The sequence below is a fragment of the Solanum dulcamara genome, chromosome 10 (assembly GCF_947179165.1).
Source record: "Solanum dulcamara chromosome 10, daSolDulc1.2, whole genome shotgun sequence".
Taxonomy (NCBI): Eukaryota; Viridiplantae; Streptophyta; class Magnoliopsida; order Solanales; family Solanaceae; genus Solanum; species Solanum dulcamara.
The window spans coordinates 72,688,446-72,716,190 of record NC_077246.1 but is presented as its reverse complement, the minus strand read 5'-3'; the positions used below and the strand labels follow the sequence as shown (position 1 = coordinate 72,716,190).

The following is a 27,745-nucleotide window of genomic DNA, read 5'->3' as shown; positions in this document are numbered from 1 at the left end:
GCATTTTAGGGCCGACGTAACAAGAATTAAGCGATTTTGCCAGTTTTCGTGTGTGTTAGCCAATAGATTTTTTGTGCTAGGTGTTCGGGTCAAACTTTCTTGGATTTTATCTTGGTAGCGTCCCTAATAACCTGGGGAATGACTACAGTAGACACGGCGGGACTTCTATGGTATTTAGGAGTATTTTAGGGGCGACGCAACAGGAATTAGGCAATTTTGTCAGTTTTTTGTTTGTGCTAGTCCACGAAATTTTTAGGTGTCGGGGATTCGGGTCAAATTTTCTTTCATTTTCTCTTGGTAGCATCCTTAACGACTTGGGGAACGACTCCAGTAGCCCCGAAGGGGCTTCTATGATTTTTAGGAAAAATTTAGGGGCGACGTTATAGAAATTAGGCAATTTTGTCAGTTTTTCATGTGGTTTAGCCCACAGATTTTTTAGGTGTTGGGGGTCCGGATCGAGTTTTGTTGGATTTTCTCTTGGTAGCATCCGTTACAAGAAGGGAAATGACTCCAGTAGCCTAGGCGGTACTTCTACGGTGTAAGATATTCATAACTTCTATTGAAACCACACCAATTTGTTTTAGCCTTTACGTGTCACAAAACAGGAATTTGGTATATTTCTCAATTTTTGTGAGCATTAGCCTATGAATATTTTGTAAATATGCATGTCCAAATATTTTTGACTCCAAATTTTTAAGACCATTCATAATTACGTAGAAAATGATGTTCATAGCTTCTATAAAATTCATACCACTTTTTTAGCGTTTAGGGATCACGAAGTAGAAATTTAGTACTTTTATCCGTAATTAGGCGATTTGCTCATTTTTCGTGTGTGTTAGCCGATGAATATTTTAGTGAATTGGCTTCCAATTGATTTTATTTCAAAACCATTATGGGACCCTCCATAAGTACCCGATGGATAAGTACGTGCGGCCCCGACACGATCCATGGCGCATTCATAGCATTTAGGGGCCGCACAAGTAGAATTAGGTGATTTTCTCATTTTTCGTGTGTGTTAGCCCATGAATATTTTGGTGAACTGGCTTCTGATTAATTTTTTTTTGAAACATTTATGGGACCTCCGTAAGAACTCAGGGGATCAGTACGTGTAGGCTCTGCGCGATCCACATCACATTCATAGCATTTACGGGCTACACAAGCGAAATTAAGCGATTTTTCATTTTTCGTGTGTGTTAACCCAGTCATAACATGCAACGTTTATTTAGTCATTTCATTATCATGAATTATGAATTCATGAATTTAATTACTTTTCCTATGTATTAGTACATGTTAATTTTTTTAATTATTGTTGACCGACTCTGTTTGGCCTAAAAGTTGTGTCCATCGTAAATGTCCTGGTGATCAATATTGACCACTTTCACTATGGCTGACATCTTTCGTTTAGTCATTTTATGGTCATGAAATCCGAATTCATAAATTTGATTACGTGTCGTGTCTATTCGTAAATGTTGAGTACACACCAAGTTTAAAATATTTGTTTATAATTAATAATAAATGTGTGTAGGTCACCGTAGCATCAAGGTGTTTTTATTACAAAAGAGAGTGATAACTGAAAATATAAAATTCGCAAAAAGATAGTTTAGATAGGTAATAAAAAAAACAAAGAATAATTGAAGCTTGTAGCTCGCGAAAATGGTGATAGTTCAGATGTGTTCTTTTTATCAATCATTTAAAGGATTTGAAACAACGAATGATGAGTACAGCTAGTTGCTCCACATGAAACCTTGAATTTCATTAAACCTGCTATTCAACAGCTTTGTCAAAATACAAGCAGAAAGCTAAAAGCTTAAAGTTAAAAATGAACACCACAGACACAAAAAAAGGAAGAAGAAAACATAGACATTCTTGAAAAAACTCATATATAAACATTATGTATAGTTATAACAATATAATGCTAGTTAACTGTACAAAAAACACAAACATTCTTATGTATTTTCTTATGTATCAATTCTATTCTGCAACAGCTAACTGATCAGCCAACCTGAAACAAGTGATACCAAAGAAAGCCATAGTCAAGTTGGTGTTTACACCAGAGAGCAACTAATCCATTATATTGTACAACAACAACAACAAAACCCAGTGTAATCGCACAAGTGGGGTTGGAGAGGTTACACAGACCTTACTCCTACCTTTTGTGAGGTACAGAGGTTGTTTCCGCTAGACTCTCGGCTCAAAAGAAAAGTCATCGAAGCAAGGTATCAAGAAAATATGACAGCAAAATAGCAAAACACAAAGCAAATGAAGCAACAAATAACAATACACATTGCAGAATCCACTATATTGTGTGAGCACAAATTATTTATACCTAATGAGGATCTATGTCGGTCGGACTCTCCAAATATATTGTTGTATCCTCCAAAATTGCACTGCTCACGGAGGATCCGGCACGCACTTGATTACATTTTTGAAGAGTCCGAGCAACATAGATGAGGATACCACAAGATTTCCGGTCAATACAAGTTTGAAATGAGGTATTCTCATGGGGAGGGTAGCAAAAGCAACCCATGATGAACCTTTGAACATGTGACTATGTACTCCAAGAATATAAAGGACTAACTAGCACTAATAAAACCAGAAAGCCAGCCAGAGTACACAATAAGTGTTATCAAGTACTCTCTCCATTTCAATATGTTTGTCTAGTTTTGACTTGGCACATAATTTAATAGAGTAAACAAGATTTTTGAATCTTGTGGTTCAAACTAAAGATGTGTAGAATGTACTAAAATACCCTAAATCTTGTAGTCTAAACATTTCATGTGGAAAGTTAGAATCAAAGAATTGTCAAAAGAAGAAAGAGTCATTCTTTCTAAAATGGAATAAAAAGGAAAGTAAGACAAACAAATTAAAACGAAGGGAGTATCAACATTGTAGAAGGAGGTTACTGCATACCGAGTTTGGATAGCTTTAGGAACCTAGGTCTAATTTTGGGAAAAGCACATCATTGGCTTTAACCTGAACTGGAAGAATGATCTTCGAAGAAAAAGAACTTTTACCGATAATCAACGCCAATACTGGGCCCAACGGTGAATGGTCTCAACCATTTGCGGAAATAATGCACTAACACTTTCATTGATAAGATCCTGAAAGAAGTGAATGCATTCCTCATCGTCCAAGTCTAACCGGAACTTCTCTTGAAGCTAATAAAGATAAAAAATTATGTCAAAAGAGGGAAATAAGAGTAGTGATCTAAACGAACATGAGAGTTGTAAAATAGGTAAACAAATAGATAAATATGGCAACCTTAAGAATGCCCTTTTCGGGATCAGAAGCTATGTCAGGAATATTGGAACCGGCCATCAAATGGAACAAATTTAATATGAGGTTGCTTGATTTTCGTAGAATGTTGTATGCTTCACAACAATAGGATTTGAACCTGGTGTAGTATTGACTGCAAGAAACGAAGAGGAACAATTTAACATTGCTCTTGAAGTTTCATCAAACACATTCCACAACACCTACAGATGATTTATGAATGAAAACCTCCAAATCTATCAAGAAGACTTATGACAAAACTCGGTTGGAATCTTGAGATAGGTCACTTCAAAGCAAAAATAGATGACTTTCATACAGGTACCTTTCTGCTCCACCCATAGCTTCAACCATTTCTTTGCAAAGTTTCATTGGTGGTGGAAAGGGCTTAGGATCTCGACCTAAAATGAAACCAAAATCAACATGGAAAAGACGCCCATCATCTCTTAGAAGAAGATTGTCAAGATGCCTGCATATGAAAAAACAATGATTATTAGAGATTTAGTTAAAAAAGAAACATATCACTTCAAATAACCTTGATGGTGGATGTTAGAGAACCAATGACATCAGACTTGATTGCTGATTTCAGTTTTAATCATTAGAAGTTTCATAAGAAACTGTTATTTGCCTCCAAAGAAACACATATCTACAGTTACAGCTCTAAACTTGACAGTGATTGACTTGGCATCAAATCTATTAAACTTACTCACTCAAGGATTTTAAGATTATCATAAATCCTGCACACGTTATCAAGAACTTACAATGACACCTAAATAGTGGAAAGATAAAGAAAGACCGAACCAAGAATTTCAAGTTACAGAAAGTCACCTGTCCCCAATGCCCAATATGTACGTGATGACGGAGTAACCAGCACAGCTTTTTATAAATGTCTCAAGACATGTAGAAGTAATACCAAATGGTCCATTCTCATCAGGATGAAACTTCTGCAGGTAGCTTACAATACTTCGATGCTCTGATATAATCTGATAAAACAAATTAAGGGTAGACTTAGTTGCTATTTAATACAATATTTGTACGCAGAAACTTTTTTAAGAAAAAATGAATCGAAAATATATGAGAACATCTATAATTCCAGCAAAATGTCATCAAAATGAAAAGGACAATCAACTTAAAGTAGTCCTTGACACACATTGGCATTACAGGGATGCTGCAGCACCATGTGCTTGAAGCTTTAGATCTAAAAAGGATCCAAGACAATAATAGAAGTAATTAATCTTAAATGCAGACATTTGAGAGTAGCCCCTTAATGCTTTTAGTGTGATTATAGATAAAATACCTGAGCCAACGGTTTAGATGGGATAAATTCCAGCATGCCCTCATCATGTCCTGTTGCCAATACTCTGTATGGAGTCAAATGCAAATCAAGATTCTCCAATTTGAGCAATCGGTCCATAAGTGATACCATTTGGACAACCTGAATAACCAGAAGTCAGTACATTCTTTATCTCTCGGAAATTTCCTTGTATGGTAAAAGCTTACAATAATTAATTGGCTCCCTCATGAATTTGAAACTAATTCCAACCCAAAAACCGATAGGAAAGGCATGCCTGTATCTGCCAATCTCATTTCTTTCTCAGGTGAGGAAGTCGGGATAAGAATACCCCTCTTGTTCCCTCAGCGGAGACAAACCAAAACACAATTCACTACAAACCCATTGTTTCAAAATAGTTACAGTAAAAGCAATCTAAATTATTGAGCATATACCAGCTGGTCTTGTCGAAGATCATCTCCTTTCTTAAATATGATCTTGCAACATCCACCATTTGCTGTTCTAAATGCCAACCGCAATGGATGCAATGCACTTTTAAATATTGAAGACTCTGATGGGATGATCCCAGTGATCAACATACCAGGGGTAAGAGGAGATCGTATTGGCTACAAAAAAATCAATAATCAGCAAATTGTGATTTCAGAAATTTCAATTCAATATGCATATATGATAGAATTACTACTTTGATGTCAAGTAGACCGTTGAACAATGTAATTACCTCGTCAAAGTAAGTGAGCTCACTAAGGAGGCCAGAAAGAAGATGCCTAAGCTTTTCAATTTTCTTTTGTGTGCCACCGCGAACATTTCTTACATCCCTCATTATAGAGCATAACTGAGCAGTCAATTCAGTCTGGCGCACCAAGCTCTGCCACAACTTATAGCCATCTTCATCTCCACTTGCGCCAGCTCCTAACTATTATTATGTAGATGTAGTCAATAGCCAGATAAATTCCCTCTAGAGTAACTTTCTGTTTTTGATAAGCCAAAAGTATTGTTAATAACACCAGGTCGGTGTTATAAAATATGTACAAGGTGTGCATGTGACTCGGGTTGAGGCATACACCGTCTTCCACCTCCATACAACATGGTATCTTCTCCTTACACCAAAAACACAAGTGAAATAAAAAAGATCTTTTAATGCTTCCTACATCATTCCCACTATATATGTGTGTATACACATATGTATGTATGTATGCGTGTGATATAATATACACTCCCTCCGTTTCATTTTATATGATGGATTTTGACCGAGCATGGTGCTTAATAAAGTAAAGAGACTTTTAGCACATACCAAAAGTACTGTTAGAACTTGTAGTTTGAAACGAGTGATGACATTACTATGGCTGTAAGAGAATGTCAATAAAGATAGAATGAAAAGTTTCAAGTTAAAGAGTTTCCAAATACATAACGTCCTTTTTTTCTGCAACTAAAAAGGAAAGAGTGTCATATAATTCGGAATAGAGGAAGTAATGTACAACATATAGACTATATAATGTGTACATATCTCTGGTGAAATGTCACAACCAATGAAGTTTTTAAAACTAGCATCTCACCCTATTCAGATTTCTTATTAAAATATAATTATCCATATTCAGACAATTATCGCAATAAGATAATAGCATATATGAGAAATAATGACGAGTCTCCTACCTTCAACATACTTTCTTCCAGAATTTCATAGGTACAATAGAAGCGCTTTGCATATGCTGGATCATGAAGTTCCACTGCTACAAACCATCGGAGAAAGCTTGCCAACTCAACATTCCTTAATGCTGCAAGGGAAAAAAATGAAATTGTTACCTGTTATCTATTGGTAAGCTATGGATCATCACTTTACACCTAGAAAACTTTGATGTATATTACAGCAAGCGTACAACGTTGCACAAGGAAATGAGAAAGGCGAGATTTGTCAGAGCGCTCAAAACGAAGAGCTTGAACCAACTGAAGGAGGTAGCACTGAAGTTCTTCATCATCAGCTTTTTCAAGAACACTAACGGCATAGGCACGAACCTGTCACAGCATTTCAAATTAGGACTCTTTCAAATCAGAATATGATGTGAAAATTACATAAATGATCGATCCAAATCAAGCTGCAATACTTTCAGAGGTAAAACAGCTGATAATGATAGAGAAACAGTAAAAAGTAAGAGAAAAACACTATCTTGAGTGATTTAAAACATACAACATCTATTTTATTACTGAAATGAAAGAACCATAAATAACCATGAGAGACGCACTGCTATCAAAAAGAATTCCATTTTGAGAAACAATTAAAACCAGTAACGAAGCAAAGTAGAGTCACATTTTACTACCAAGGCTGAGCAATTTTATCAACGATCAACAGCCTAAATTGTTCTCGCTAAACAGTTGCTTTCCCTATGGTACTCTATACTCGTAGCCACGTGTGAGAGGGTTCCCGAGAACCTTGACTTTGACGACAGCACAAAGCAGCAATTTAAGGTCAAGCATTTATCTCCAAATAAATCTTCTCTCAAGCATTTCTGGAACTATAATTCTTGGACAATATTTCTTATTAGTACCTACTTTGGGCTGCACATGATTAAACCAATTTTCCTATAAATTTACAACTGCAAGTATCAGTGCGTAACTATTACCTCTTCACTCTCAAAAACAGGAGATAGAAGTTCAAGTGCATCACATAGGTCAATTGATTCCCACTTGTGCATCAGTTCTAAGGCTTGCTTTGCTTCCTGTATAAAATTCAAAAAATAATGATCTTGAACTTGATTTAACTTGGTTCAGTAAAGCAATATCTGAGCATAAAGCAAATATCCAAGGTATAAAAAACTAATAAGAAAATGAAAATTTCCAGACACTTGATTTACTCTATATATATATATATAACTTGATTTAACTTGGTTCAGTAAAGCAATATCTGAGCATAAAGCAAATATCCAAGGTATAAAAAACTAATAAGAAAATGAAAATTTATAGACACTTCATTTACTCATCTTTCCCAAAAAGAAAAACTCAATTAACTCATGTTCCTTATATATATATATAACGATTAGAAAACAAATTTAGAAAAAGCAGAAGCCTCGACCAGAAGAGGTCAATTAAGATGATGCATATCTTGAAGTACAGATGATGGTATCTCCTCCTTCAGACTGTATATCGGGCATAAAAGTTCAAACAACATGCTTTCAGGAGATGTCTTCTGAGATATTCTTTCAGGAGAAGCACTGATAATGTAGACAGTTTGCAGTTGGTGTTCAATGAGCCAAGAATCTATCCGAAGTATGTCCTTTTTATATTTCAATATTTATGTCTAGTGATGGTCAACTCCACCAACATGAAGGCACGGTTCTAAGCCTGAATGAACGAGGGTTGTGGCAGATTAATGTCCAGTGTAAAACAAGTCTAATTAAGATGAATCCTATCAATACTAAAGATATCTCGGATAGAGTGAAATGGATATAGAGAATTCATATAGCCAACCCAATCAATTTGGGATTTAGGAGTAGCTGACTGATATAAAGTATTTTCTGCTATTCCTCTGCCTCCTCCTTATGGAAAGCAGTTCCGATCACATAAGGTATATAGAAACAAGAAGCAGGAAAAATAGAATTCTGTCACTACTTGATCTTTCTTTTCTCCTTCCCTTTTATATTTATTGGCTGGTATTATTAAGGACTATTTTGTTCAGCAGCTTCAACTACTGGGTTCAGAAAGCAGAGAACGGTGAATTACAACAGAAGAGGAAAGAGCGGTCCTGTTTTGTACCTGGACATCACTCCACTCGACGCATCGGAGAAATTTAGTGAGAGCCCGTTTCTCTAACATCAATGAGAAACGGAATTTCCAAAGCATCTGCCTCTCGTCACCACTCAAGTTTCTTGTAGGAGGGTACTTCAAAATTCTTTGTATTGACCTATTAACCATGTAATACACAACTGGTTACATTCCAACAAGGGAATACAGATTCTAAATAAAAAAGAAAAAACACAAAAAGAAAAGAAACATAGAATCTGAATAGAGAAACAATAAAAAGACCACGGCATCAACAAGAAAATTACACAATTTGCAAAATTGTACTGACAGAAGACTCAAGATAGAGTTACTGAATTCTGAGCATGCTACAGAAATAAGCACAGTAGAAGAAACTAGAGAGGAAACATGGAAAAGAGATTGGAAGAGAATCTTGCTTCTAAAGTGGGGTGGTTAGAATAAGAAAATCAAGGTTCTTTGATTGCTCAAAGATTTGATTAGATTATTAGACTGCATAAGGTACCATCGAATATCCACTATCCTGGACTTAATTGAGACAATGTACCCAAACAATGGTGGAGAAAGAAAATATACCAATGGACTAGCAAAGGAAACACAGAGTTTAAGTAAAAAGGTTGTAGATATGGAGTAAATACAGAGGATTCATATATAGCTGACTCCAAATTGTGAGACATAGTTGATTGATTGTTTGAAAATGGTTGATATTGGTTTTGCAGCTTACTTTCTTTCTGTAATACTTGGTTTAAGGTCTCGGTCAATGATGCCACGATTTAAGCTCCTAGCAAGCTTTAGTTGTTTGTGCTCAGAAGGATTTATTTTTCCCACTTCTGGATCATAGACAGTAACCAGTTCGTTTGTTGAAGCAATAGGAGACGGTAATAAGAAGTTTGCTCCTGATTCCTGCACAATAAAGCTATATAATCAACATGTGGCACTTGATCTTTGGAGTACCATGATATCACACTTTGTTGATAATGGAGACTATTACTAAAAAAGAAATTAATGAATACTCGTGGCACCAGATATTAGGCTAGAAATGCTACTTGAACACTTTTAACCAGAAATTAATTGGTAAATATAGTTTGGTGATAACCAGGTAAGATACCTAGTAAACGAACTTTGTCAAAATGTCCTTACATTGTGATCCTCTGATTTTCTTTCTCTCATTTTCCCATTTTCCCACTTCCCTTGGGATTTAGTCCAAATTTATCGAATGTCATTGAAGGGACAGCATTACAGATTTACCTACTATGGTCCTTAACTGGTTTTTTGCTTAATTTTTATCTCTTAGTAGCAAAATATTCTCATCTTTTATTCTCTGCATAAACAAGTTCAAGGGAGAAATAAGCTGTACAAAATCTTCTTTAATAACAGTGAGACAAAAGGAGGAAGGTTGGAAATCCCAAAAAAAAAATGCGATGTACAAATAAGATGATTAGCTGGCAAATCATGAGCCGTAGAGTGAGAATTATGTAGAAAGCATTAAGATTAAATCATAGAAGAGCTTCTTAAAAAATTAAAGTAAAACAAAAATATCACCACATACTAATATCGAGATACCTGGAAAACAACTCGGTGTTCAAAACTGCAAAAATCAACAACCACATATAAATGAGAACTTCCATTTCGACTATTTTCAGACTCCTTAATTTTGTCCATAGCTTTAAATGCAAGGCGGTCCAGCCAATCCACTCGTTGAATCTGTCCTCTCTCATACTTATTAACCAGCTTCTCCAAACGCTCCAACTCCCCACGTTCCTCCTTGGGGACCTAATGGAAGCCAACATGTTGAGTACGCAGAAAAATTTCCTCACCAAGTCTCTTGAGAACAATAAATGGAAACCATACTGTTAAACTAAAGATCAAAAGAAACCTTTCCAGGTGTAGTAGTATTAATAGATCCATCTGCCTCTTTGCCTGGCCAAAGCCTAAGCTTATGCTTCCCTGTCTTCAGCTGTTTTTTCATGTTGAAGAGATGGATGGTAGCCCCGCCAATCAATCCTTCACCCTTTCCGCAAGAAACATCCCAAACCTTTAGGGAAAAAAAACAATGTAAGTTAACCAAATCAATCTAATGTAGTTGAACAAGAATGAACTATTAGGAAAATGTGTGGACACCGGATAACAACCAATGAAAGCTTGATCAAAAAGGCTAACACCCAAACAAATCCAAATGTTGAAATTTATTCAACCTTGATTTAGTAGAGTTGGTGCTCCTATTTGACGCAATTCAAGAAAGAAACATGAGGTATTCAGCAGACAGGGCATAACAAGTACATGTAGGTAAAGTGGTGCTTTCCAAAACAAACAAATATGCACAACACTGCAGTAAAGAAACAAAGTTAAGAGACAAATATTAAGATGTTTCCTAAAAATAATATCAACAGAGCATTGAACGTTGGATTAAAGAATTTGTAACAAATAGTAAAGCATCATTTATAGCTGAAAGGAAGATGATGATAATATTCTTGACTCACTGTAAATGCCAGTTGTGAGTTCGCAGTCAAGTCTCTATACTTTGTACTCAAAGTGATAAGTTCATTCCAGCAAAATGATGGAGCTCCTGTTTCCAGCCTGCTTACAGAAAGGTTCTCAATTAAATTATTCGTAAACAAAAGTTCGAAACTTAGATTCAGAAATACTACTCTTTTACATCCAATTTCCACTGTAGTTAAATTAAAAAATTTCAAATATGTTGTCATGAAAGAAACCTTGTTCTCATGGGAAGTCCAAAGGGAGCACCATCTATATACAAAGTACTCTCCACATACAGCTCTGCCTTTCTCTCCTCCATTGTAGAATCAACATTATCTACACAATTAAGAGGAAACGAAAATTGTAAATTCAGAGGTCAAACAACTATGATAACCAACAACACTGTCAGCCCAGGTTCCCTTTTTCCAAACACCAGATTTAACAAGGATATTCTCGGCTTAAGGAAAACTGGCTAGTACAGTACTACAATTTAGCTCAATACCAGAGCTTTAACGATACGTGAAGCTGAAATTAAGATAATAGGTGACTAGGTTCTAAAATCCTGGCATTGAAAAAGTTAGGTAGTACCGTAGTAGTACATTGTTTCTTCAAATCTCCATAAATTCTTGGAGGCACAGTTACAAGGTACCTGGTAGAATAGCCTACAAGCAGCCATGATATCATATTTATCAACAACCAAAAGAACCCATAAACCCCAATGGATTGAGGGAATAATCAAGCTACCTATTCCCCAAATGCTCTTCTTCTTTTCTTATTCAGTACAGTACTATAATTTAGCTCAAGAACCGAGCCTTAACAATCCATGAAGCTAAAATTAAGACAATATGAGACTCGGGTCTAAAATCCTAGCAAGGTAACTGGTATAATACTAAATATTCTACAAGCAGACCAGACACCATATTTATCAACAACAACAAAACCAATAAACCCATATGTCTTGAGGGAATAATCAAGCTACCTATTCCCCAAATGCTCTTCTTCTTTTCTTTATTCAGCACAGTACTATAATTTAGCTCAAGAATCGAGCTTTAACGATCCACGAAGCTAAAATTAAGACAATATGAGACTCGGGTCTAAAATCCTAGCAAGGTAACTAACTGATAGAATAGTCCACAAGCAGCCCAGATACCATATTTATCAACAACAGAGAAACCCCAAAACCCCAATGGGCTTGAGAAATAATCAGGCTAACTGCTAACCTATTTGCCAAATGCTCTTCTTCTTTTCTTAATTCAACATAGTACTACAATTTAGCTCAAGAACCGGACTTTAATGATCCATGAAGATAAAATTAAGACAATATGAGACTAGGGTCTAAAATCTTAATACTAAAAAAAAACTTAGTTCCATTATTTCTTCAAATCTCCCTAAATTCTTGGAGGTACAGCTGCAAGGGACCTGGTACAGTCTACAACTGGATACCATATTTATCAACAACAGGAAAAACCATAAACCCCAACGGCTTGAAGGAATAATCAAGCTACTTATTCCCCAAATGCTTTTCTTCCTTTATTATTCAGCACAGTACTATAATTTAGCTCAAGAACTGAGCCTTAACAATCCATGAAGCTAAGTTTTTACTTTTTATTTTTGTTTGATGAAGTAATATGATATCATTTAAAGCATCAAGAAGATGCAGATTGTACAAAAGAGTGAGCTCAGAGGACAAAAGTCAGCTATACAAACTAAATAAAAAGCTAGGCTAAAACTGAAGAGCCGACAAAGTCCAAAAGATTTACAGGGCAGTTGGTAGGAGTTAAATTCAGCCAACTAAATAACCAAAAAAGACATCTAGCTTTAAGGAGAGAAATAGGAGTTGATAGCCCATCAAAACATCTGTGATTCCTCTTTGTCCAAACACACCACAAAATGCATGAAGGGGTCATTTGCCAGACTTTACTAATGTGGTTGTCAACTAGCCATAGAGACCAGCTTTCAAAAGCATCCTTGATGTTGTGTGGCATGACCCAACTTTGACCAAAGATGGCAAAAAAACATACACCAAATGTCTGATGCAATGGGGCAGTGAAGAAAAAGGTGCCCATTAGATTCAAGCTACCTATTCTCCAACTCTTCTTCCTCTTTTCTTATTCAGCACAGAACTATAATTTAGCTCAAGAACCGACCTTCACCTATCCAACAACAGCAAACCTGTGTAATCCCACAAGTGGGGTCTACGAAGAGTAGAGTGTATGCAAACCTTACCCCTCCCCACCTTGGGAGGTAGAGATGTTATTTCTGGTAGACCTTCATCTCAAGGGAGCTTTAACAACCCATGAAGATTAAGACAATATGGGACTTGGGTCTAAAATCCTAGCAAGGGTAACAGATAGAATAGTCTGCAAGAACCCCATATACCATATTTATCAACAACAACAAAACCCCACAACAATAACATTTAGCTGAAGAACCGAGCTTTAACGTTGCATGAAGCTAAAATTAAGACAATATGAGACTTGGGTCTAAAATCCTAGCAAGGTTAACTGATAGAATAGTCTACAAGAACCCAATATACCATATTTATCAACAACAACAAAAACCCATAAACCCCACAACAACAACATGCTGCTCAAGAACCAAGCTTTAATGGTCCATGAAGCTAAAATTAAGACAATATGAGAACTTGGGTCTAAAGTCCTAGCAAGGGTAACTGGTATAATCGTCTGCAAGAACCCCATATACCATATTTATCAACAACAACATTTAGCTCAAGACCCGAGCTTCAACGACCCATGAAGCTGAAATTAAGACAATATGAGACTTGGGTCTAAAATCCTAGCAATGGTAACTGGTATAACAGTCTATAAGCAACCCCAGACACCATATTAATCAAACAACAACAAAAACCCATAAACCCCACAACAACAACAACATTTAGCTCAAGAACCGCGCTTCCATGAAGCAAAAATCAAGAGAATATGAGACTTGGGTCTAAAATCCTAACAGGGGTAACTGGTACAATACTCTACAAGAAACTCCAAATACCATATTTATCAAACAACAACAAAACCCCCACAAACCAACTTTCAACAAAACGCAAATTACACAAAGGAATAAACTCAAAAAGACAATATAAACCAGAAAATTGTTGTTCAAAAACAGAAAGAACCTGAATCAGAGAGCTTGGGTGGTAACAATTTGCCTTCCAACTTCTCAATCCGGAAAGTAACAGGAAGATTAATATCACATGACAAGAAAAACCTGAATTCGTTTCCACTCATAACTTTGATTACAAAACTTTTAGAGGAATTTTCAACAGTTTTCTTCTTGTGGGGTTTTGGGATTTTCCCAGTTTTGGTTGCTGTGTGAAGTATAAGTTTGATGAGATCTCTGTAAACTGGACGACTTTTTTTTTCAAGAATTCATAGAAGATTTACAAGAGAATGGATTAAAAGTAAATTCCAAATTTTAAATTGGTAAATATGAGAATATTAATGTACAGAAATTTATTTTATTTTATTTTTTATTGCTGGATATTTTCAAGGGAAAAAATAAATAAATCTAGAGGATGGGAGGAGTTTTTTGTCATTTTATTTTAATTTATATTAATTTACATTCTTCTCCAATGAATTAATATATGAATATCTGTATAACTTATATGATTATTATTTTATGAAGAGAAAAAAAAGTATATGTATGAGGAGAGATGGAGTTAGTCCGGAGAAGTATTAGAAATAGGTGATTCATGAGACGTAGCTCAGCTTTAGCTTATAGATGACGTGATAGTAGATAGGAATGGAGGAAGCGGATAAGGGTAGATGGTTAATAGGTAGTCAAGTATTATCTTATTTTTTGATTGAATTGAGCTTGGAGTCTAGAACAGTGTGTTTATCATAGTATTAGCCTTAGTCGTGTGATTTATGGATTTTGATATATATATGTGTGTGTTATTGTTATTTCACATGCTATTTACATAATTTAGGTGATCGCACTATCAATATATGTGGTTGATGTTAATGTTTCTTGCATGTATGTTTTGTATTAATTTTCTATTAGTGTCATATTTTATTTATTGTCGTTTTTATTCATTATTATTTTGATTTGTTTTATTTGAGTCGAGGAATCTCTTAGGACAACATTTTTATTTTCACTAAGCAATAATAAAATTTGTGTATATTCTACTATTTTTCTCTTCATACTCCATTTTCTAAAATTTCACTAAATCTATTATTGTTATTACGTGTAAAGTCATCTTGAAATCACAAGTTCTCCAAAATATATCATGCAAAAGAAAATTGGAAAATTTGACTACACTATGAATTAGTACTAGATTATATGTCATATGAATATGCATGATATTTACATTCTCAAACATTTTTTTTTGTTTCCCAGAATGTTTGAAATTCATATTAAAGCTCCAACTAAATTTGAATCGCATATTTCAGTGTCCATTTAGAGGTAAAGCACATCCTCAGAGATATTCCTGATTCTCAAAATATTTTGTTTATGCATGTGATAACTTGTTAAGTGACTCAACTTATAATTATCCAAATTAAATCATGCTTATTATAAATGTGACGTGAATTGGTAGACCAATCACGAAGTTTAAATTGATCACTTCCTATTTTTACAATTTTAAATATGTATCAACATGGATTGTGGTGCAGTAGTAAAACTACTTCATCTTTAGCCAGAGGTCTTGGGTTCAGTCTTATTTATGGAGAAAATCATGTTGAAAACATCATCACTGAATGAGTTACAGTGCGTGATCCAGATTTAATTGGATTAAGCTAATCCACCAATCTTAATTGGATCCTCACTTTTGGCATATCCATAGTTCACACTTAGACACAAAATTGATATTGTTCATATTCATATTCTTCCATCAAATAGTCTTTTCAAATCTTAGTACATTTTGATAGATTCCAAATGCATCAAATATTTAGAATATGACCTTCTTATATTATAGATTTATATCGTAAGCCTTTCACATAAAGCACTAAAGTTTACCGTTTATTCTTAACACTTCATTTTAACTAATGAAAAATATGATTATTTACTTGATCCTCGAATACTAACAGATAAAATGTTATTTTTAATTTTTTAATTATATGTATAAATAAAAATCTGCCATAAATAAACAACATAAAATGTCACTTATAGCTTCTTCATGTGTCCATTATTGGTTAGTCATTTTTTTATTCCTTCAAATACCACATTTTATGGTCTTCGATATAAGACTATAATTTAAAGACTATGAATTAATGGATATTTATTGTTGTATTCATACATTAATTAATATATATTTATACTTCTGTTTTTGTTTTGACCTTTTTTTTTTCAATTTCGTCACGTGTTTTGTTACATCTAAGTGGCCAGATTCATGATCTAAAACCTATTCTTAATTTTAAAAAAATCTTAATATGATATATATACAACAATACAATTAATATAATTTCATAAGTAAAATCTAGAAAGAATAAAATATAGTATACAGTGTTATTCTTATTTTGTGAAGATGACGAGATTATTTTTGATATCTTTTTGATTCAAATAAAGTATATCAAATTAGTTATTAAAAAAAAGAAATAATATAACAATAAATAATATGATAATGGAAGGAAAAGAATTTTCTTCAATAAGATAATTTATAGAGGCACTTCAATTTATAGTTTTATCTTTTTGTGTACTCTGTCCGTTACTTTTTACTTATTAAGTTTTAACTTGACATATCTATTAAAAAAATAATTGGTAAAACGAGTTTATCATTTTATTCCTATTAATTAATAAAGTTTTAAAAATATTTATTCAGTATATTTTTCAAAGACATTAACTCAATATTAATAAATTGAGTATATAATAGAAAGGAAAAAATTGATCTTTATTGATTTGTCAAAATTAACAAGTATAAAGTGAAACCAAATTAGAAAATATTTGACAAGTAAATAGGAATAGAGGAAGTATATATTACAATAACTTTATCTAATTCATTCTTCAATGTGAACTCTCTTTATAATTAAACTTTAATTAATTAACAATTGTCTTATCATTCTATTTTGCTTTCTCCGCCTACTCTTCTAGATTAGTCAAAATTAAAAAGAAAATATTTCCCTAACAAAGTTTCATTCTTCTAGAAGCCAAATAATATAGTCAACAAACAAATATTAATTAACTACTAGTGTTGTTGCTAGTAAAAAAAAAAAAAAACTCTCTAAATCTCCTTATATACGTGTATGTTAATCTTAGCTTCTTCCTTCTCACCAAAATAAGTATGTCTTTAATTTTTTTCTAGTTAATTTTTTTTTTTGGATTAAGGCGTAATTGTTATTATATTGTTGTTTCAGGAGGAAGATACAAAGATGGAATACGACGAGTTTATAAACGAAAATCAAGAAGAAGAAGATTGTCTTTCCTTTCGCGACCTTCCTATATGTAGCAATGCTAAAAAATGGGAAAACTACAATTCAAGTGAAGAATCTCAAGAGGAAGGGTTGTTTGAGTTTTCCAATCAAGAATGGATCAAGAATCAATTTTTCCATCATCAAGATATTATTTTTTGTGGAAAAATAATTCCTCAAGAAAAAACCATCAAAGATATTAATCCCCAAAAGCTCAAAAACAAGAGAAAATTAGGGGATTATATCACATTTTTCCAAGGTAATAAGAAGGGGTTGAAATCATGGCACTTATTGTTATTTGGAATATCAAAATCATTTTCACAGGAGATGGAATTGAGAGACCTTAAGAGAAGACAAAGTAGTAATAATAAAGTTTTATCACTTTCTCAATTTCATTTAAGAAAAACTAATGATGAGAAAGTGGATGTAAATAATATTAAATGTAATAATAAGGGTAAAGAAAAGGGGTTATGGTGGCTAATCAAAAAATTAAGTTGTAGTGATAATTACTCTTATCATGCTAAAGCAGTGGTGAAGGCATCCATTAGTTACATTCCACAAGTCATGTGACGAGAAAAAATAGAAGTGATCATATATAGTTTAGTGATATCGATGAGAATTTGTAATTGTTATTATAAATTAGTTAATGTTTGATGAAAGTCTTTCGTATAATAATTGTATGTTTAGTGATAATTGATGAGAGTCTTCTATATATATAATAGATATATGTTTAATTCTCTCTATTTAGTTGTGTGTTCAATTTTTGTTGTCTTCTTTTTTCCTTTTATTCAGTATATAGGTGTAAATATTTCATATAACAGTTGTTTGTTTAATTTTCATGATCTTTTTTCTTTTGAATTTCTTGATCCTCCAATATAGTATATAAAAAAGTTGGTTTATTAGTTTGAACTTTGAAGCATTTTTAGACTGAAAACACTAGTGATCTTAATTATGCGTATGTCTTCTTGAGCGAGTGAAACGCGATGCTTCACGAATGTGATGCAGGGACGGAGCTATTCTCGTTCGAGGGGTGTCAAAAGATGCCTCTTTGGAGAAAATTACATTGTATATAGGTCAAATTTTGATTTAATAAATATATATACATATAAGTGCTGACACGTCTTAACACAAGTTGAATGTTTAGTGCAATGATTAAGGGATTGCAAAAGTTCCTTGAGATCATGTGTTTTAGCATTGTTGGCCCCATAATTGTATTTTTTTTAACTGCAACCATTGACATACTTCAATGAAATCTTAACTCCACCACTTAGTCCAGATGGTGCAAGGTCATGTGCATGTTAATAACATAATGGAGTAGTTTTTTTTTTTTTTAGAATATTGCTCGAATTGGAGCAAAAAATGACTTTAAAAAAAATGAAAAAAACTAGATTGTCGGTGATAAGCGGCAACCTATCGATTCACTAGAGCTTGATTTCTTATAATACTACACGTGTATTACCTTTTAATTAACAACATTGTATTTCATACTCAGATTGATTATTGGTATTTCTTTGCTTACTATGTCACTAAACGAGACATACATAGGTTGGACGAACCAATAATAGAACGTATAGAACGAAATATCTTGTTTAATTATTTAACTTTTTAAATGCTTTTTTTTTAAGTTTTGGGCCAAGTGGGCCATAAATCTAACAAGTCGACTGGGCTATACTAAATGTTAGCCACCAAAATATAAATATGGGCCTGATTAAGAAGACTTGGGCTGAAAAAGCCCATTGGGATTGCTATGATAAAATAGCTAGCAAATGGGCCTTAATAAAATGCAGGCCAAGCCCATAAAGTTCAAGTAAATAAGCCCAAATTGACCTTGGGCCGATTGATGAAGCCCAGATAGCAAGTGCACAAATACCCAATATCAAGATTCCTGTAATATAACCAAAGTTGATATTTTTCATACAAATTTTGCCGTTTCAAAATCAACTTTAGACTCTTCATAAAACTTCAAAAATACTTTAAAGACATAATTTAATCAAAGCAATATAGTGAAATAAATAAAATTCTTTCGTTCTCTATCTTTATCTAAAGGCTTCATAGTTGAATTCCAAGAATAAGACGTAGTGCACAATGCATCAATTTTAATATTAGTGAATACAAGTGACATACCCTTAACCAACCACAACTCACGTTCGATGTCTAATCAAGAATTTTCCTCTCTAACAACACACACATATAATCTAGATCTCTATATAGGTAATGTAACGTTCTCCTTTATGTTGCACTAAACAACTTCGCTGCATGTCAACTTCTACGTCATAAGCTTTAAATTAAAAAATTAATAAAATTCATTTGATATAAAAACTAATAGATTTTTTCAACACAACTTGTGAATGGTCCCTTACGTAATAAAAAAGGTTTAATTTACAAATTACAACTAATTCACGGCGGTTCATGTGGCAAGTTGAATAATCCTAACTAAATGTATATAATAATGAGTATAAAAAAAGTGGTTAAAAATTTGCAAACCTTCTACATTGTCTTTAGTCCAACTAGAAATACATAAAGAATGTCGTTATAATCTTGTTCTTTTTTTTCTAAAAGTTCAACTATTTGATATTCGAAATCTACTGGTCGAATAATAATAGTATATGGCTCCTTTTAATTTTCGAGATTGAAACACAAGCTTCTGATTAAAGATATACTTGACTATATTATTGTTGTCGCCTACTTTTTGATATTTGCGCCGGTCACTCATTCTCATTTTTCCAATCAATTACTATTCAAAAATTTACTGACCTGACTAGTTTCGTGTTGGAGGGAATATAGTCGTACCCTTTTTTCTTCCTAAAGGTATTACTAGTAGGTCTTCGGAGTCGAACTAATCTTAAGGCCTATTCTAAAGGTGAAGTCTGATTTTTTTCATTCTCAAAATTCAAATAATTAACATTTTTTAATATTTTTTTTAGGTTCTAATTCGAAATACCTGATTAAAGTTTTGAAGTTTTTATCATCTATCTCATGTTCAACGGTTTATATGAATTAAATAATCTTAGATCCAAAAAGTCATGTGAATTATTTGTGATAAGAGTTTTGCCAGCCAATCAAACCCAAGTCCATAAAATCCCCATGTTCTCCTGTTACCTGTTAAGTCAAATTGCTCCAAAAGTGGCTGACATAATAAAATCAACAAAGAAAAAAAAAAGATCCCTTATTTAACACTGTTCCCTATTTTCCAGGACCCAATAGTGGGATTGTGTGAATTAGAATGAAAGTATATTTCGACACGCTTTTTAAGAAATTATGATAAATATGTGTATTTTATTATAGTGCTTTTTAAAGAAAAAATCCTCTATTCCAATTATTCTGTTTCATCCATTTCGTATTAAGTAAATTTTTGAGAGATTTTTCATTATTAAAAATAATTAAATTATTTAAAATTCAAGATAGATGTTTGTATTTTTTTTTCATATTTGTCCTTTTATTTATTGAAATTTTATATTTTCTAATAGATATATCACATTACTTGCAAAGTTATATTTATGATTTTACAAAGGGTAATAGTGGAAAGTATGGTTCAAATTATGTCTTTGAATGTTTTTCTTAATATGTGTATATTGTCTCACAAATTCACTTAATATGAAATAGAGAGAGTAATATATTTATATTAATTGATACAATCTTGAGTTTGAAAAATGATTTAGAAAATAAGTAATTATTGTTGAGGGTAAAATAAGAAAAGTTTTTTGTCTTTTCATCTATTTTTGAAATACTAGACTAGTGAAAGTGAACGAATGAAGAATTTTTAAGGCTTAAAACATATCGAGAACCTCAAACTGTCAAGATATTCCATTTAGATACTTCAGTTAAGTCTTGTTTCAACTGAACATCTCATATCTTAATACAATGTTTCAATTAGACATTTGTCTATTAATTTTTTTAAAAAAACTTTTGCGTGCGTTTTAATTTGTCTATTAGATAATGGAGTTAACCGCATAAACTATGTCATCTTCTTTCAATTATACACATCAACCTTAAGTAGAACATGTCTGTGGTTGTGAATGACAAAAGACACACCACATCAAAACAATGTGGTGCTACAGATGTGACCGTTTTTTTTCTTAGAGAAAAGGCTCAAATATACAATCGAACTTTGAGAAAAGACTTATTTATGCCAATCGTTAAAAGTTTGGCTCATTTATGCCATTTTCATCTGAGAAAAGACTCATCCATGTCATTATTTGTAAACTAAAAATGTTTTTCATTTTGTAAAATTATTTTGTACACGTGGTCAATTATGATCCGGCTATGCCATTAACTAAATTATTATTTAAAATTGAAAAAGTTCATATATGCCATCAAACTTTGAGAAAAGTTTCATCCATGCCATTTGTTAAAAATTTGGCAGATGAGTCTTTTCTCAAAAGACATAAATGAGCCAAACTTTTAACGGATAATATAAATAAACCTTTTCTCAAAATTCGATGAGAGTCTTTTTCGTTTTTCTTAATTAGATATCTTGGTTTTAAGTTTGGACATAGAAACCATTTGAATTGGCTTATAAGCTGCTTTTAATTTTTTTTGAGTGTTTGACTGGCCAACTTAAAATCATTTTGTGCTTAAAATAAGCCCCAATAAATAGTTGAGTTTATTTGAATGAACTTATTTTAATGAGTTTATAAATTAAAAAAAGCTTATAAGTCAAATAAAAAAAAATTGGCCTCCACCAACTTTTTTTCCCTTCAATTTTTAACTTATAAACTGCTTAAAAATAAATCAATGCAGCTAATAATTATTCATCCAAATTAGTGAGCTTCAGTGTGAACAAAATGGAAAAAAGATATATAAAAAATACTCTTATCTTCTATGGCAAGAAGGCGGGCTATTAACTTGGGTTGATAAAAATGTCAACTTTCACTAATTAGTAGGAATCTTGGATCAAGTCTCTTAATATTATTACTATAATTCCAAGAATTCTTTTAGAGATCTCTGCATTTGGGTATTCTCTATTTATACTATGCTATCTGGGTCATTCTCATTTTGCCTCCATAGTACTTGTCTCCTTGTTTCTTGAAAATCCCCCCAAAAATTGGGATTTTTGTTGTTTTTCACTGTCTTGTTTTGCCCCATGTGATAAATGCCCAAAATCTTGGCCTAACTGTACATAATTCTTGGAAAAAAATCCAATCTTTGTGTTTGATTTGTTTTCAGTGTGTATAGATTCATGGAGAATTCTTTGTGTTATGTGATTTGCTGGTTATTTTTGTTTTTGGGTAGTTGTTATTCTTTCTCTAATGTAGAACAAGAAAATGATAGAATTACTTATTTGCCTGGGCAACCAGAAAATGTACAATTTAGTCAGTATTCAGGTTATGTAACTGTAAATCAGCAAGCTGGAAGGGCATTGTTTTACTGGTTGATTGAATCGCCATCGATTCGTAATCCTGAGAAAAGGCCACTTGTTTTGTGGCTTAATGGAGGGCCAGGATGTTCTTCTGTAGCTTATGGAGCTGCTGAAGAAATCGGTCCGTTTCATATTAATGCTGATGGGAAGACACTTTACTTGAATCCTTACTCATGGAACAACTGTATGTGTGTTTGTTTTAGAATGTTTTTTTTTTTAATATGTTTATGTTTTTGTGTGTTACTAATGGAATTGTGTTGTTGGCAGTGGCGAATTTGCTTTTTCTTGAATCACCAGCTGGAGTTGGTTTTTCATATACAAATACTTCCTCAGATTTGTATAATGCCGGTGATCAAAGAACAGGTAAGGATGATTGAGTAATTGAATGTTAGTCGTATGTATGTGCTTTTGATGTGAGAAATCGTGAAGATTCATAGTAGGCGTTTGGACGTAAAAATGTGATAGTTGAAAAGTACTCTTTCCGTTTCAATTTGTTCTTATGGTTTTGACTTGGCATAAAATTTAGAATGTATCAAAAATGCCGTTTAATTTTGTGGTCTTAAACCTATCACGTGAAAGTTGAAATTAAAGATTTGTCCAAAAAGTAAAGAGACATTCTTTTTGAAATGGATTAAAAAGGAAAGTTAGACAAACAAATTGAAATGGAGGCAACATTTGAAGAAAGGTTGAAAAAGGGTATTTGGAAATCGAGTTGTGTTTGGATATGCATTTAACTTGAAAAAAGGTTATACTTTTGTGAATGGAAAAAAAGATTCACTTGAAAGCTAGTCAAAACCACTTTTTCAAACTTGAAATTTATCTTCAAAAAATTAATCCAATGTATGACCAAACGCTGTTTTGAATTATTTTTTTTGAAACAAAAGTGAAAAAATTGTATGGACAAACAGGAACTATAATGTTGTTTAAGCTGAAATGCTGAACCCTTGCCTTTCAATTTGTAGCTGAAGATACCTATCAGTTTCTTATCAAGTGGTTTGAACGGTTTCCTCAATACAAGCATAGAGAATTTTACATTGCGGGAGAAAGTTATGCAGGTATTTTATAACACATTGACTAATAGCATCCATCTTTGTGAATATGATGAAATACTAATTCCATTTTTCTTCCACGTGTTTAGGACATTATGTTCCGCAGCTATCTCAACTTGTCTACCAGCGGAACAAGGGAATCAAGAACCCAATTATTAATTTCAAGGGCTTTATGGTAGTAGTAGTTGACATTTTTGAGTGTTTAATGCAATATTACCGAGTCAATATTAAGTTATGTTCTTTTTAGGTTGGAAATGCTGTTACCGATGATTACCATGACTATGTTGGCACGTTCGAGTACTGGTGGACTCATGGCTTGATTTCGGATTCTACGTACAAGCTTCTCAAGATAACATGTGACTCGGGATCTTCTGAACATCCTTCCACTGATTGTACTAAAGCTCTTCTTCTTGCAGAACGTGAGCAGGGAAATATTGACCCATATAGCATATATACTCTTTCTTGTGCCAGTACTCAAGCACTGAGGCGCAACCTAAGGGGTCATTATGTGAGTCATTTTTTATGCTCTCTTCTCACTCCACTTATCGATAAAAAATGTAGGTAATTTTAGAATGCTCAATGAAAGTCGATAAAGAGTAACAAGATGAACTACCTGTGATAATTATACACTTTCAAAACTTTAGTTTACTCAAATGACCAGACAAACATTACTGCATGCTTAAAAAGAATCACAAAGACAGATAAGTTCCTGCAATTTGAAAGATTGGGAGATTTAGACAATATGTTGAAAGTGTGCATTCTTAGAATTGATATCTCAATCTGAAGTAGAACTGTCTTTCTGGTGCTTGATATGGCAAGTAACATAACTACCTTTTTTTTTTCACCTTATGGAAAATTTTGAAGTTTTTAATCCTTTATCAAAATGAATGCATCTAGCAAAGAAATGTCCTCTTTCTCAGTGGATCAGTGTTTTATGCTGGTACCCTCCAACGGTTAAGTTACACCAGGAAGATTGCATTTTCGATGGTTCAGAGGCGCTGAATGTTTATCATCTAGATGCTTGTATTTTCAGTTGAAATACTTGTTTGGTCATGTTCATGTATGAGAGAGAGCCGCAAGCATTAAAGTATCTTTCTCATGTAGTGAGTAATAATGATTCCTTTTTAGTGAGACACTGCTAGTAAACGGGAACTATAACTTTAGCAGGTTGGTATCTTTTATTTTTCTTCAAATGGGTCTATCTGTGATTTTAGTTCTTTGAATGAAAGCTTAATTTAGCTTAGTTAACTCTCTCGGAGGAGTGCCTCTTCAATATAGTTTTTCGATGGAGAGGATTTGAAGTATCATCAATTTCCCTTAAGTCTCCTTTGGAATCCTCCAATCTTATTTTGCTAAAAGTGTCAGATTTCTATTTATTAAGAATGTTTTAGCACCTATTTACTTATGGAATTATACTGGGTATGTTTGTTGTTTTCACACCTATATAAGTGTGAGATTTTTTATCATTCTGGACTCCACCGTTTGGTATTGTACATCTAATGTTTATATTTATGTCCTTTTTGGTAGTCCAGAAGTCCTCAATTTACTATGTGTACGTTCAAGTTTTTAAACTTCTCTTCCTGTTTCAAAAATGTAGCCATGGATGTCCAGAGCATATGACCCATGTACCGAGAGGTACTCTGAAGTTTATTTTAATCTCCCAGAGGTACAAAAGGCATTCCATGCTAATGTAACTAAGATTGCCTATCCTTGGAAAACATGCAGGTCTGTTGGAAAAGCTTTGGTTCAAGTTTCCTATCTTCAAACTTGTTGATAACTTTTAATTGGATTGTTTTTGGTTTTCCAGTGATTTTGTCGGAAACTACTGGGACGATTCTCCTCTGTCAATGCTTCCTATCTACCAAGAGCTAATAGCGGCTGGTCTCAGGATATGGGTATTCAGGTAAAATAAGTCAGTCCTCCTTTTGACATCTTCTTTTGCCCCTCTATTTTCACTGTGTTATTGGATCCCATTTTAGTTTCAGTACCCTCTTTTCAAAATTATTTAACTATCTGTAGTCGGAAGTGACATGAATACTATACCATAAATTGGTGGTATAGTAGCCTATCCATTTATCTCTCTTTTATCGGTGATTTATTCTTCTTAGACACAAAAACTAGTATTACTATGAAAAGTAAAGATCTCCCTATTGTATCTCCAACAAGCACTTGAATCAAGCAAAGACTGGCGTTTGGTTCTGAAAATGTATCTTTCTTATGGTTCAAAGTTTTTTATCTCACAGAAGAGATATATACTAAATGATCATAGGCAGCTAGTGAAAAGGTTATACTTAATGATCCTTGATTACAGAATGACCTGAACATTAAGTAACTAAGTTATTATTGATGTATATATAATTGCTTTAATGAACCTAGAGATATGAATATGTTCCTTTTTGGTAAAGATGATTATTAAAGATTAATCTTGTGTTTTTACATGATTGATATAGCCTTGACAGGGCTTAGGATTCTGTTGTGTTGAAAGATTTTGTCTACACCAGGAGTCTGATTTTTGGTTGTTGTATATACCTAATAAATTGTTTCTCTGTCATCGTTTAGCGGACTTTGGCTTCCGTGTTCCTCAATCTTGTCTGTTTGACACTCATCTCACTCTCCCTTACCAGTTTTCTTAATAATTTGCAGTAATCCGATCCCTTGCCCTTCGAAAAATCCTTCTCCTTTGGTTATGCCATATTTCTCCCTCCGTTTTAATTTGTTTGTGTGGTTTTGACTTGACATAGAGTTTAAGAAACTATAGAAGACTTTTGAATCTTGTGGCCTTAAACTAACGATATGTTAGAATGTACCAAAATGTCCTTTAATCTTGTGGTTGTGGTCTTACACATGCCATGGGGAAAGTTAAAACCAAAGATTTGCCAAAAAAGAAAAGAGTCATTCTTTTGAAACGGACTAAAAGGGAAAGTAAGACAAACAAATTGAAATAGAGAGTATTATTTACATGCAAGAACATCTAAAAGAATTCTTATATTTGAAAGAAGTAATCTTTTTTCTTTGAAGAAATAGTTGGTTTTCGCCCTGTGTTCTTCTATGCTATGTTTGTGTCATCTTAAATCATCACGGTTTTACAGAAATGACTCGTTAGCACATTCAATTTTGATAACATTTACCTTTTTCAGCTTATCTTAATCCGAATCTGATTTTCCAAATATCTAACATCCTTTGCAGTGGCGATACTGATTCAGTTGTTCCTTTAACCGCAACTCGATATTCTATAGATGCATTGAAGCTTCCAACTATCACCAACTGGTACCCTTGGTATGACAATAAAAAGGTTAGTCATAAATGGACATGCAAACTTTTTTCTTCTGGGCAACCTTGCCTTTTTTCCCATCTCCAGTATCGAAAGTTCATGCTTTCGTTTGTCTCTGTCGTTATTCTATGAATAGGTTGGAGGATGGAGCCAAATATACAAAGGGTTGACCCTTGTAACTGTAACAGGAGCAGGGCATGAAGTTCCTCTTCATCGCCCTCGTCAAGCTTTCATTCTATTGAGATCCTTTTTGGAGAACAAGCCCATGCCAAGCTTAACAAAGTGAAAATCTGTAGAGAATCTTGGATTGATCGTGTTGTCAAAGGACCAGGGATAACGATATAATCACTCATTTCTTTCCCCTCGGGCATCAACTAGCATCATAGTAAAGGCCCGCGGGGAGATTCAAGATTGTTACACCTCAATAAGGCTATACAATGGCTACATTAGAATTTCCATATATAAATTAGTTTGAATTCATTGTATAGATAAAAGCATTCCATGTAGCTGGAGTTTCCAGTTGAAGACATTCTTATAGGGAAATCTACTTGTTTGTAGCTCTTTTTTTGGAGACAAATGACTCTATGCAACTTTATCTTTTTCCAAAGCTAACATTGTAGACAAAAGGTATAATACGCAAATGGGTCATTTAACTTGACATTAATTGACATTTATATCCGTGCACAAGTAAATACTTAAATTATCATCAAGCTAAAAAAGTAAACATATGTGTCCTACATGACAATCTCACGCGATTTGTTATATAGAACGCGTGCATCTCATACGATTTTCTGTGTAAATCATTCGAATTGTTCTAACATTAATGAGAAACTTAGATGATTTTGAAATATCTAATTTTAATTACATAAAATAGAATAACGGAAAAATTAATAGGTACATTACAAATTTATAAAAGCATAA

The 27,745-nt window shown here is 33.3% G+C and overlaps 2 protein-coding genes across 3 annotated transcripts; one reads left to right on the top strand and one right to left on the bottom strand.

The window, feature by feature from the left end:
- Window positions 1–1,666: 1,666 nt before the first annotated feature.
- On the bottom strand, window positions 1,667–14,211 carry LOC129870190 (phosphatidylinositol 3-kinase, root isoform). 2 transcript variants are annotated; one of them, XM_055944849.1, is made up of 18 exons: window positions 13,917–14,211; window positions 11,023–11,122; window positions 10,789–10,885; window positions 10,185–10,343; window positions 9,872–10,081; window positions 9,033–9,211; window positions 8,306–8,453; window positions 7,177–7,272; window positions 6,436–6,571; window positions 6,212–6,333; window positions 5,280–5,474; window positions 4,996–5,166; window positions 4,568–4,705; window positions 4,099–4,253; window positions 3,596–3,739; window positions 3,262–3,409; window positions 3,015–3,158; window positions 1,667–1,761 (listed from the first exon to the last, which is right to left on the bottom strand). In XM_055944849.1, exons 1-17 carry the CDS (start codon window positions 14,026–14,028, stop codon window positions 3,021–3,023), a joined length of 2,448 nt encoding a protein of 815 aa, XP_055800824.1. In that variant the 5' UTR covers window positions 14,029–14,211; the 3' UTR covers window positions 1,667–1,761; window positions 3,015–3,020. The 2 variants fall into 2 exon arrangements, with proteins under 2 accessions (XP_055800824.1, XP_055800823.1); XM_055944848.1 differs by lacking the exon at window positions 1,667–1,761 and adding an exon at window positions 1,811–2,002.
- Window positions 14,212–21,938: 7,727 nt separating this feature from the next.
- On the top strand, window positions 21,939–27,480 carry LOC129904917 (serine carboxypeptidase-like 27). The gene is made up of 9 exons (XM_055980332.1): window positions 21,939–22,688; window positions 22,772–22,867; window positions 23,467–23,559; window positions 23,643–23,728; window positions 23,801–24,061; window positions 25,151–25,278; window positions 25,361–25,456; window positions 26,740–26,845; window positions 26,961–27,480. The coding sequence occupies exons 1-9, from the start codon at window positions 22,325–22,327 to the stop codon at window positions 27,108–27,110; spliced, it is 1,380 nt and encodes a 459-aa protein (XP_055836307.1). The 5' UTR covers window positions 21,939–22,324; the 3' UTR covers window positions 27,111–27,480.
- Window positions 27,481–27,745: the final 265 nt, after the last annotated feature.